Below are 12,481 nucleotides of genomic sequence, written 5' to 3' on the forward strand. Positions count from 1 at the left end.
GTGAAACTGTAATTACATACATCCATTCTCAGAGGACGTCAATCTTTTAAGTACTGTACCGTACATATAACACTTAAATTACCCAGTGATGTGATTAATGAATCAAATCACTGCATTAGAAAATACAGACGGAATCACAGACACTGATTGCATTAAAAGAACACAATAGTCAATCAACAAGACTCTAACGGGGGCTGTAATTTATTGAAATTATTTATCCCCGCCCCACAGTAGTAAATAACATAAATAGAGTGTATAAATATAAGATATTTATTTTGTAGGTGTAAGTTAAATAATCTTTTTAAGTTATTACTTTTATGAATAAATAACCTTTAGTTAGGTTTGTATCTCTCAACAAAAGTAGTAAGAGGTGTAATTATGTTGCCTGTTACCTCACTATTGAGACTGATGTCTCTATACTGCCCCCTTGTGGATCTCCAGGTAAAGTGTTGCCTCCACAAAAAAAGGTAAACATATTCAGGATGGAGTAAATATTTTATTTCCAGTTTCATGTAAATTAATCCTGATTTCCTTACAAACCTACAGTTGCTATGAGTATATATTCAAATATAAAATAAAAGCAATGCAAATGAGTACAGAAGCAACAAAATAAAAATACACAATTAAAATAATCTCTTTAACACAAGATGAGATATTTAAGCAGAAATATAAATCAGGTGATAATAATAAAAGTTGCTTCTGCAGCCATAATAGAAAATGGAAAAAAGGTACATAATAGGTGCTTTTCGACCAAAAGTAACAGGAAATTTTAGTTCCATGAACTTCTCTTCGAGGGACTAAATGGTTCCTGTGACCCATTTTTGTCTGCATTTCCACAGCGGCCCAAAGTCCTGGGAAGATTATGCAAATCAGGCCAATGACGTATGGAGAAGCAATAATAATACCTGCACTTCACCACCGGTCAAGTAGGTGGCGGTAAGAAGAAGATGAAGGCCATACAACAAAGGTGACGCCATAAAACGCGACGAACAGGCAGGTATTATCATTTGTGCTACACTACAGTTAGCCTGTTAGCATGGAGGAGATTCAACTGCTGTTTTTGACTGCGCTTTATTGTATTGATAACAGTTGAATGATAACGATGGTAACAGTGAGTTTGCAGCTGCGGGTGAAATAAACGATGCGATTACTCGACCAATCAGAATCGATCGGCACTGCTGGCCCCGCCCTGACATTTCCTGGACCTTTGGAAAGTACTACCCCCCGAGCAGGAACTTTTTTTGTCAATTACCCCGGAACCCCGGTTCCTGCTATCGAAACGCACAGAGTTCCTTAAAAGGTTCCTAGTTCCTGGGGAAAGTTCCTGCTGTCGAAAAGCACCTTATGTAAGTAACAATATAAGTAACATATAATGTATGCATTTTAATGTTATAATGCATAACAAAAAAACATATTATTGCTACAAGGTATAATATAATAGGTTATTCATATGATATTTATTTCTTACTTTATAAACTATACATTATGATATAATAATATTCATTAATATTAAGCCTCACAACTGTGTATGTGGTACTTTTCTGACTGGTTCACCCATCCTTTGGTCAAGCTGTGCACTTTATATTCTCACTCACAAACATCCCATGTGTTTGTTTTTCTTCTTTTCTATGAGAACAGTGCTTTCCTTTCCATTGATCAACCTTTGATACGATAACTGTCACATAATGGAACAGTTTGGCCAAACATAAAAACATGTAGAGACCAGTCAACAGACAGTCTGTGTGACTGGTCATGAATCAATGAATATTCTGCATAATACAGAGACACCAGTTTCCACTGGGATTGTCCAAACTTCTTTCATCAGAGTTATTTAAAGACGTTGGAATGATGTTAAACTATGAAGGGTTTTTAAAAGATGTATCTTAGAATTTTCTGAAAAAGCTTGTCATAAAAAAACATCCCAAAGGACTGCCAGTAAAAGCACCACATACCAACACTGTGAGAACACTTTATGTTATATATAATATAGGTTATCATTATAATTATAAATCAGTTTTTTTTATACTGTAGTTCTTCGGGCGCTGAATCCACTCCAGTGTCCTGCAACAAACACAAAAATTGCTAATTTAAACAGAAACAACGTATAAACACAAAAGAGATTGTACTCACACGTCTTCCCACTTACCGGTGCAGGAGACTTCCTGCAGACCTGGTCGGGATTGAGGCCGCCTTTTCTCACCAAATCTGCAGCTTCACCTGTCATGTCAGAAGGTTGGATGGCAGCTCTGGAGACAGAAAGAGCAAGAAAAACAGCAAAGATTGGTTCATGTTCATTTCCCGAGCAGACCTCAGACAACTTGTGAAATTGAGACCGGCCCCTCAGGAGGGAGGGGGGGCAGTTCATAAAGTTACTACTGACAGCTGACCAAACAGCAGCAACAATAATGTAACAAGGTATGAAGGAGACTGGAAACAACAGAGATTACTCTTTAGGCACAGTCATGTGAGCAGAGAGACAGGGGACAGAGGATGTCTCACCTCTGAACGGGCAGCAGCGGCTCTCTTTCTTTCTCATCATCTTCAGGACCACGATCACCGTGAGTTCGGCCGTTCTGCTTTTCCATCAACCTGGAGAGGAATTCACAGAATCATCAGTGTGCAGGCGGGCAGACGAAAACCAAGGGTCAGTAAGTTATGTCAATTAATGTGCAGCCGGAAAATTACAGTAGATCCTGTCCAGTTTTGTTTCTGCTTTGCGGCTTTTCTTGATTGTTGTATTTTTTAAGATTGCAGTTCTTTTGCACCTTTGACAAAATTAGAAGTGGATTTTGTTTGTTTTGAAATCAATACATAGTGATTTTAATTACTTACACTAATGACTTGACTCTTTAACTGAAATATTTGTAATACATTGTTTCAACTGTCAGATTGAGTATGTGAAAATGTGGCTCTAAAGTTTGGGTTTGGGCAGGTTTGCGTCTGGTTTAAATTGCTCTATCATTTGTTTTTACAAGTTGTTGCCGCTTATTTTCATCTCACCTAATCATGTGTTTATTTTCATTATATATATGCTGTATATATATATTTTTTAATTTATTTTTTTTACTTCTCTTTATTATATTGTATTCTCATATGCAAACATCCAAATCAAAAGCTTAAGTAACCTGCTTTAAAATGAATAACTTATGAATTACTTATGAAGAACTTTATTTAGAAGACATACACACGTATTATACAAATTCATCCTTTATAGGACATATTATGACACACTGTTACCATTAAGGATGGGTATCAAGAACCGATAGTTTTGGTACCGGTACGTGATTGGTCAGTACTGAAAGTACCAATAAGCTCATGGACAAACGTTGCTCCTATCGGTATTTAACGTGAACATTCCGTCTTATTTAATGTTATTAAATCGTCAACCTAGTAATGAGGAAGCCGCTGGCGTCAGGCAACGATGTTGCATTGTTGAGGTTCTTAGGAGAAAGTCTAGTAAGTCTATACGTCAGACAGAGCAAAGCATTCGAAGGTTTGGGACCAATTTTAATGCTGGTGCATCTTTGTGCGATTAATGTATATTATAATATAAATAAGCCTGTAGTTATTCAATCACTGTTATTAGCACTTCTAATTTATGTTCCAATTTCATCAATAGTCAGCGTCAGTCAAGAAGCCCCAGCTTCATCAGCAGTGTTAGCAGAAGTCAGACACCCAAGTTAACCATTCTCCATCGCTGAACAAGGGTGAATGACACAGGTAAAAATGCAGACTGTCGCAGAGCTGTTGCCAAGTTTCCTGTAAAACATTTACTTCTCTACAGTGGTTTAGTCCAGTTGGTTTAGGTACGCTAGTGTGTGATAGCTCGCATAAGTGTGAATTTTGAGTTGCCACGACCGCCAGAAAACTATATTTGTATGACTGTAACTGTTGCTGCTGTTAATGTTAACTGTTGTTACTGTCGGGACATGACCACAGCCCTTAACCCCAGTTACAACCCCCCATCCAGAGGCACATTATGAGACGCCTTAATAAATAGACGCCGTTGTCTTTTGGTGTCATGCACTCCTACTAGATCATTCCTCAAGTTCCTGAGGCGTTGTTAGATATTAATACTGATTGTTTTTATTATATTATATTAATTAATAACAAGTATTAATAATAAACATATATACATCATCCATCTAATACTCGAAGCTTACCTGTGCATGTCTCGTTGATTAGAGGGTCCATCAGGAACACTGATTTCTTCACTGCAAAACAAATACAAGAGTGACTTTTAATCTCATTTCCTTCCTGCTCACGTTAAAGGGACACTTCACCTAAAAAAACATGACAGACGTAAGCAAAAAACAGCTCTCCTACTCTTTAGACGGCTGGGTTCCCTCTTTGCAGACGTTGCAGTCCAGACCTGGTGCTTGAGGAGTCTCCGCACCAGCTTGAGGATCAGTGCTATAGGGACAAAGGCAGCATTTAGCAGGTTTAACAGACTTTTAGCTGTTATAAAAACAGGTCAGAGTGGATCTTGTTGACATGGCAACCAAACCTTGGTACCACACTCTTGAGGGTGGTATCTTGCTTATTTTCAACACCTCCATTTGGACCAACAGCTGATTGCAATTCACTCATCCTATAATGACAAAGAAAAGATGAGCATGTGCTCGACTTCAATGACGATAGCTTCTGAATGTTTGCTCACCCGATACTGTTGTGATTCTGGTCCAGATCATGAACTGTGACCTCCTGAACTTCAACTCCTTCATGTTGTCTTAAAGGGAAAATAAAACATGAAGTTACATTACGCAACACTGAAAATGTGTTCCCGGAAACACGGGAGCTTCCGTGTTGGTACTCTGGCTAGCTTCTCCAAACAGGGGCCGTGCTGACCGTCATCTACTGTATGTAGTGTACATATTATTGTACCTCATACGACCCCAATTCAAAAATCTTTTTTAACAATTGCGCAACTTTTCCTCCTGTAAAAAGCTCGAGGAAAAGTTGGTCCTATCTCTCTATGTTGATGTGACAGAAGTGCATTAATGTGTGCTCAAATGCACAGTGCCAGTAGTTGCTCTGGCCTCGCCCGGCTCTATCTGGGAATTTCCCTTCAGACACAAAAGTGAAGAACTTCCTGAAGCAGGAAACAAAGAACAAGCAAAGGCCTAAAAGGACGGTGAATGTTTGAGCAAACAGATTAGAACTCACTTTTTTCGGGCTTTGAAGTAACACCAACAAAACACCCCGATACAGATGAGCACAAACACAAAAAGTGATACACCGACTGTGGGACAGAAAATATGCAAACATGTTACCATCAGATGTTCATTTGAGGTGTGTTACAGCAAACTAACTCTATTACAAACAACAGTATTGTCAGAAATGTAAGTGTGACTCACTGATGAGGCCCCATGGAGTATTCAGCACTTCCTCTCTCTGTTTTGTACAACAGGTCATTGGCTTGCCAATAACATTATAAGTCAAACGGCTCTCTTTCACATGTACCTTTCCCTGAAAAGCAAAATTAGAGTGTGTGAGAACAGTGTGTACAAAAAAACCCAAGAATTGTTTTTATCACATTAATATAAGAATAATATCAGACACTCACATTAGGAGATTCTTCAGAGGTAATGCACTTCATTTGCAGGCCTTGGCAGTGTCTCGTGAAGAATGAATCGTTGTTGATGTTTATCCCTTCCTCGGGCGGATCAAACTTTATGCCAATCTTAGCAAAAGCAATGAGAGTCTGTTGGGGGGAAAATTACTTTAGTGGAGGTAAGACGGTAAAACCATAAAACTTTTGTTAACATTATTTCATAAAGCAAAACCGCTACAGCTACAGACTTTAAAGGCAAATCAAAGTACCTCATTTCCATAGACATAAATCTGACTTCCGGCATGGCAGCCATGGGAGAACTCGAATCCTTCTGCAGTCTTAATGTCGGCGCAGGATATGTCCCTCTGACGGGTTTCTATGAGGTTTTGGAGTTAAACAAAGTATCAATAATAAACATTTTGGCTCTATTTAAACATCCAAAAACAAGCATTTTGACAGTTAAGCAGTCTCAAGCAGAAGGTAAAGAGAAAACCCAAAACAGGAAAGAAATACATATTAACAACACCCCATTCCTTACCTATCATTGCGCCAAGACAGGATGATATAGTCACCGTCAGAATCAGACCAATTTCAACCTTCATTTTGTCGAAAGAAATAACAACCTTCCTCATGTGAACCTCAGTGCACACTAAAACCAGGAAGTTGTTAAGTAAGGTAGTAGAGTACAAAAGCGCATGCGTACTATCTGCTATTGTAGTTTGCAATTTTAACACCAGGGGAGGCTCTCGTCCCACAGGTCAGACACACACATTGAACACCCTGCCATGACTGTTGAAGAGATACAACTGTACCACAGGGCTTTTATTAAATCTAAATGAAATGCAAATGGAGGTAAGATAGTGTATGTAAATGGACTATGTTACAAAAGGCTGTAGTAACGCACATTCTCTGTACAAAGGCACGCAAACAGATGTGTCATTAGATAAGCACGACATGCAGCATTGGATCAACTCTGTTTTGTGGCAGGATTTATTTTATCGCTCAGGTGGAGGAATTTGTTTTCATCCATGTAGGATTTGTGTTGTGTACATCCTCCTGTTAGAGGATGGCAGTGAACCTAACGTCTATCCATTAGAGAGCAGAGGGACAACAGAGGCCTCCGAGTGCTCAAAGAGGCCTCTGTCATTTTCCTTTCACTCACTCACACGCACGCACACACACACACACACACACACACACACACACACACACACACACACACACACACACACACACACACAGAGCAAGGATAAAGCAGAAGCCGCCCTGGTGCAGCACGCTTCATTTACACTGCATCTTCTCTGGTCCATCGAGAAAACACAGACCGTAGTCTGTGTCACTCAATATGGGCCCCTCTCTATCTCTTCAAGTCGGTCTACTTCCTCTCCTGCATCTCTCTCTCCCTCGCTGCCTCTCCTTTGCCCTCCCCTGTCCCTCTCACATCTCAATTCTCCACCAGCGAACATACTCTCAAGTTTCCATCTTAAACATAATTAGCTCATTGGCTCAGATGTGGGATTGGATAAAGTGACATTGAGGGAAAGAAGATTTACTTATTAGCCAGTTTGGTGTGGCTAACCAGTTTAACGTTGCATCATTCTTGATTGCTTCATCGCTCCTTGACAAGACCCTTCTGGGAAAAGATGACAGCATCACAACACAGTTAATGGACTTCGCTCAGGTCCCCTGGTGGGAAGCCGCGTGGAAGAGGACTTGTCCAATCATCAGATCCATTTTCCATAGATATCAAATAACAGCGAGCGGCTGAGATACCCGACCATCCCTCTTCACATCCACAGAGCCCCTACATAAACACAGCAGAGCAGCGATGACGCAGGAGAGGATGAAGACACACACAAAGATATGAACAGGCATGTCCTACAGCTTACACTCCCACAAACACTGTGTCCACTGCTCGGGACTGATGGAAGAAGTAAATTCCAAACAGTTTAAACAGGACGTCAAGTAAATAATTACTCTCCCCATCTGTCTCAATTCTTCCATTCCTGTTCTGTCATAAGAGCAGCGATGAGAGATAAACAGCTCTCTTCCCGTCTCACTGCCGACCCCTCAAGCCCTCATTCCCTATCCATGTGGATGAAGGAAGACCATAAGGTTGACATTTATGGCCCTGGTAGTTGGAAAGTTTCTTATTAACCAAAATAACCTCATACAGCATGTACACTTACTTTTCACGAAACCTGAGTTGAAAACAAAAACTGGGTGCACCATTCAGGGTGTGTGAGTTGTGGAGTCAGAGCCGAGGCAAAGCGACACCCTGGGAATCCTGAGTGGCTCGGAATGAATAGTGCTGGCTCCTCACTGCCCTGCTTGGCTTGGAGTTTGCTTAGCGCCACATCGGTTTCAAAATACACCCAGCAGAAAGTGGAGCGCATATACAGGCCGGGAGTGACTTCTATTAAGAGAACACTATCATGTTCACACCCGGAAAGTGAGTATTTCTCAATAGATAACACACATTTTCACATATTTACATTGACTCCCTGAACACTAACCAACCGCCAAAAGGAGAGGTGAGTTTCAAGAACAGCTAATCGTGCTGAGACTGTTACACACACTTTGGTCGGTCCGGTCTGCTCGGTGTGAGGCATGAAACCCCAACAGGCCCAGGTTGGATATCACTATGGGACGTCTAGGGGAGACCGGGGAGTGTTGTAACACTGGGTCAGTTGTAATACTGCCAGTTTGACCAGTTTGATCAGAAAAGAGCTGCGGTGATGACATCCGTATCATACACTGTAACTTCCTTTCTGAGCTAACAGGGGAAGTGGCATGTGTCTGTGAGCAGAATTGTGGGTTTTGCGACCAAGAAACTGATTTTCAGTTAAGAAAGTCAATTATTTTTTGCCTCGTGTCACCGTACCGCTCACACAATGATTTGGCCATTACGCTATGCAGGGTGATGAACCATGATTGGTTGGGAGTTCAGATGAATGGCTGTCAGGGGGCGGGACTGAGTGACAAGATGACAGTGACTGGCGGTGCCTCGGAGAGCAGCGAGTGGCGCTCAGGACATGGCCCCTTTCTTCTGTTTGGTGGATTATGTTTGTTATTTGTCTTCGTCGCACAATTAATGAACTGAAACAGGTGGAACGCCGTGAGAAAGCAGGAGCTGGCCAAGTGCCAGGAGATGAGGCTGGGAAGAAGCTACCGTCGGTGAGCATCGCACGTGGAGCTCTGGTCCACCGGTGGCTAGGTTAGACAGGTAAGTCCACTCCCCGGTATTTACCTGTTGCATCTCGTAATTAATATATGTACAGCGCTGCGCTCTGGACACCCCTAGACCGGCAACCGAACCAGGTTTTACAAATTGAAGCGGATTTCGCAGAGCTGGCCGGTGACCGTGACACCTAGCATTCATTGTGTTGTAGATACAATGGGTTCACTTACATAAACTGATGTAGCAGTTTCTCTAGTATAATTTTATGCATAGCATTCATGCTAACTTCAAACCCACATGCTTCAAACCCACATGCTAAAACAGTTAGCTCTGTAATGGCTGCTTGGGGTGGGAATAGTTGTAACAGTCCATTTGCCTCAACTGTAACAGTGATTAAACCCATATGTGAAACGTACACATTAAAGAATACAGCCCACACGTCCACAGGCAGAAATAAGTGTTTTTGTCAATTTAAATTATTCACCTTATTATATGCACATGTTTTCTGTCTGTCTGTTTAAATTGTTTTAAATGTATTCAAAACGGTTTATTCTTTATTCTTCAATGAAGTTGGAGCAGTAGTGAGGCAGGTTGTCACAATGGACCTCTTTGTATTTGACATTAACCCACATAATCTGTGATTGTGTCGTAGAAGTTCGAGTGAGTTTTATTTGTAGTAGACAAATATGGGTGGGATGTTTTAAACTTTGAGCGATCTAGCACAAACAACCTGCTGAGTTACAGATCAAACAACAAGTGTTACTTCCATCCCCGGTCTCCCCTACTGCTGCTGCAAACACAGGAAGCGCACAAACACCAACGCAAACTAACGTACTTACTCACATATAGATCAATATCTACTCTCGATCACACTATGTGGTCACATTATGCCACTTATAAAGGTACATTTGATTACAGTAGATGATCAAGTCTGAGAGGTGGCATAGGAATATATGAATGCATGAGCCTCACACAATATCATGTACACCCCCACCCCATCTTCTCCTCCTACACGCATGTTAAAGCCCCTTCCATAGTGGCCAAATCTCCCCCTCATTTCAGAAACCACATCTCCCCTTAGCAGAGCTTGGTTAGCCTGGGCACAGCAACCTGATCCTGCTGAGAAAGTCTTATAAAAGGAAGCAAATAAAACAAGCCAATCAGAAACACCTCTCCTCCACAGAGCCAAACATGAAAGATCTGGAAGTTTTCCTTCTAACAGACCAGCCCCTGCCTCAGGGCCCGTTGGTGTTTGGATATAAAGGCTCGGTGAGGCTGCATTATTAACCATAACATACAAACAGCCACGTCAGAGCTCAGTGCAGTGTGATGCACAGCACACATTCACATGGTGCTGAAGCACATGTTGTGCAATAACTTGGACAGCCTCTATTAATCTGTTTTCCAGCTAAATCTCCTGAGAGGGATCTCTGTCAGAAAACAAACCTCTCTGTTTGAAGCGCGGCCTCCAGTTCAACTTGTTCAACTTCTGCCTTTCTCTCCTTTTCACTCTCCTCCTCACTCTGTTTCTCTCCCTCTTTCCTTCTCAATCCACTTTCCCTCTCCTGTCATCTCACCATCATTCTCCCCCTGTGTTTCTTTCTATACTCCCTTCATTTCTTCTCTCCCCCCTTTGATTCATTGCTGGCGTAAGTCTCAGTATTTGGCTGGGCGAACCCAGGGTGAGCGTGTCTTGTTACAGCAGTCCAGGGCCCGCTGATAAAGCCCTGCATTGTGAAGGATAATCCCTCAGAAACAATCAGATTTTTATACCGTGCCCTCTGCTGTTTCTATAGCCTTACACTTAAATATGCACACAGCAGGCACACACACATACAACTCAACTCACACACGCAACCATTTGTTTTGACACACAAACAAGGGCATGTGCAAGCACCGGCATGCAATGCACACTAAGTGGACTCATGTGAAAGTATGCAAGAAATTCAAAATCAAATTACCCCATTTGGTAATTTTTTTTTAGAAGCTGCTCTCTCTGCAGACTGTCAGTCATCCTCTGCAGAGTCCAGGATTGTCTCTTTTAAAGCTATGAGTGATGTGCATGCAGTTTTACAGGACAGGGATTCATAAATGGGGAGTTTCTGCAGGGCTGTAAAATGTCAGTTAAGTCAGTATGTCTATCACTGTCATGTTTTGTTAAGGCAGCCCTTCTGTAGCCGCTGACACTCGACTGAGCTCTATTGTTAAATAAACAAAGCCTCGTGTTTGGTTGTGCTGCGGATCAGTGAGGCGATCAGGCGCTCACCTGAAAAAAATTGGAGTGGAACAGAGCAGCAGAGCGGCACACAGCAAGAGATGTACACTTTTTACACGCATAAAAGCTTTATTAAAACCAATGCAAAAAGCTGCTTATAGGACATATTTACTCAGCAGACATTTGGATATGTAATAGCACAAAATGCATAGGTCAAATAAGTAATAAATGGCTGCATGCCATTTAGGTGTGTCAGGTACAGGGCCCTGGTACCTTACCTGGAGGCCCGACTTGAGTGGAGCCGTAATAGTTGAAATACATTCCTTTCTTTTTTCATTTTTGAGACGAGGTTACTGACTTTTTTTTCTTCATTGTGCATGCTCCAGCCAAACACAGCTGTTTGGCGTCTAGACAGGTAGATACCTGTGTGGTTCCAGGTCGTCTCTCTGTCACTGCCATCATTCCTCATCTTCCAACAGGAGGCTTCCCTCACGGATTTTTCCCTGCCGTCACCTGTCACCGCGACCGAGGGGAAAGAGAAACCTAATTACAGGACAGAGGCAAACACAACTCGCCCCCCAACGTTAGCACTAATAACGACGGTAGCCTGCAGCTGTGAATGTCAGACTGACATTGTTCGACATTACACCAACTGAGCGTAAACAATGCGTCGTAAAAGTAGTCCACCTGTTGCTCAGCGGCACAAGAGAATCTTTTGACGATGTACTAAAACAAAAGAAGAAAAGACAACATGGGCATCAATTATTACAGATGATACCTGCTACTTACTGTACCAAACCCCCTGCCATCTAACTACCACTTACACAAGCTCTCCTAGGTGAGTGATGGTAGCAGATCAGCATTACACACAAATTACTCACTACTTCCCCTCATTCATAACAAGGAATTACAGGAATATTGTCAGGAGTCTGCTGTGTGCACACTCATTAAACCTTTGGCTTCAAGCTAGCATCACACATACAGTAACTAAAGTGCAGATGAAAGAATGTATACACACACAGTGAAGAGAGAGAGAGAGAGAGAGAGAGAGGCCTGCACTGTATTTAACAGTTTCCTGCAGATTCGTTTCATCGGCTCTCTGATGCTCTGCGATGTTGCGAGTGTGACCTCAGCACCGCAGGTTTTTTAATTCTACGTGTTATTCCAGCTGGTTCCCGGGGAGGACTGTAATTAGGAACGCCATCCTCACTATCACACTCTGTCCCACACTTACTCTTACATGCTCATACTCACACACACACACACACACACACACACACACACACACACACACTTATACTCTTCCATATTTACACTGGCCAACGGCGTTATATATCCTGAAAGATAAACAATAAGAAAAAAAATGTCCCACTACTTTTCCACTACATGTCGCATTCACCCTTTTACACACACATTCATACACATGCCAGAGGCTGCTATGCAAAGTGCCAATCTCCAACAGGATCTAGTCATTCATGCGTTGCCTTCGGGAGCAATTTGGGAGTTCAGTGTCTTGCCCAAGGACACTTCG

At 41.9% G+C, this 12,481-nt stretch overlaps 1 protein-coding gene across 1 annotated transcript; it reads right to left on the bottom strand.

Moving 5' to 3' along the window:
• Nucleotides 1-476: 476 nt before the first annotated feature.
• Nucleotides 477-6,203, bottom strand: LOC138602839 (uncharacterized). Its single transcript, XM_069674421.1, has 12 exons — nt 6,093-6,203; nt 5,824-5,930; nt 5,567-5,704; nt 5,358-5,469; nt 5,167-5,242; nt 4,661-4,729; nt 4,508-4,591; nt 4,327-4,413; nt 4,164-4,214; nt 2,500-2,589; nt 2,147-2,246; nt 477-2,061 (listed from the first exon to the last, which is right to left on the bottom strand). Exons 1-12 carry the CDS (start codon nt 6,184-6,186, stop codon nt 2,011-2,013), a joined length of 1,059 nt encoding a protein of 352 aa, XP_069530522.1. The 5' UTR covers nt 6,187-6,203; the 3' UTR covers nt 477-2,010.
• Nucleotides 6,204-12,481: the final 6,278 nt, after the last annotated feature.

This window comes from Semicossyphus pulcher, unplaced genomic scaffold, assembly GCF_022749685.1.
Source record: "Semicossyphus pulcher isolate SPU_LCO1_2020_fin unplaced genomic scaffold, fSemPul1.0.p SCAF_23, whole genome shotgun sequence".
Classification (NCBI taxonomy): Eukaryota; Metazoa; Chordata; class Actinopteri; order Labriformes; family Labridae; genus Semicossyphus; species Semicossyphus pulcher.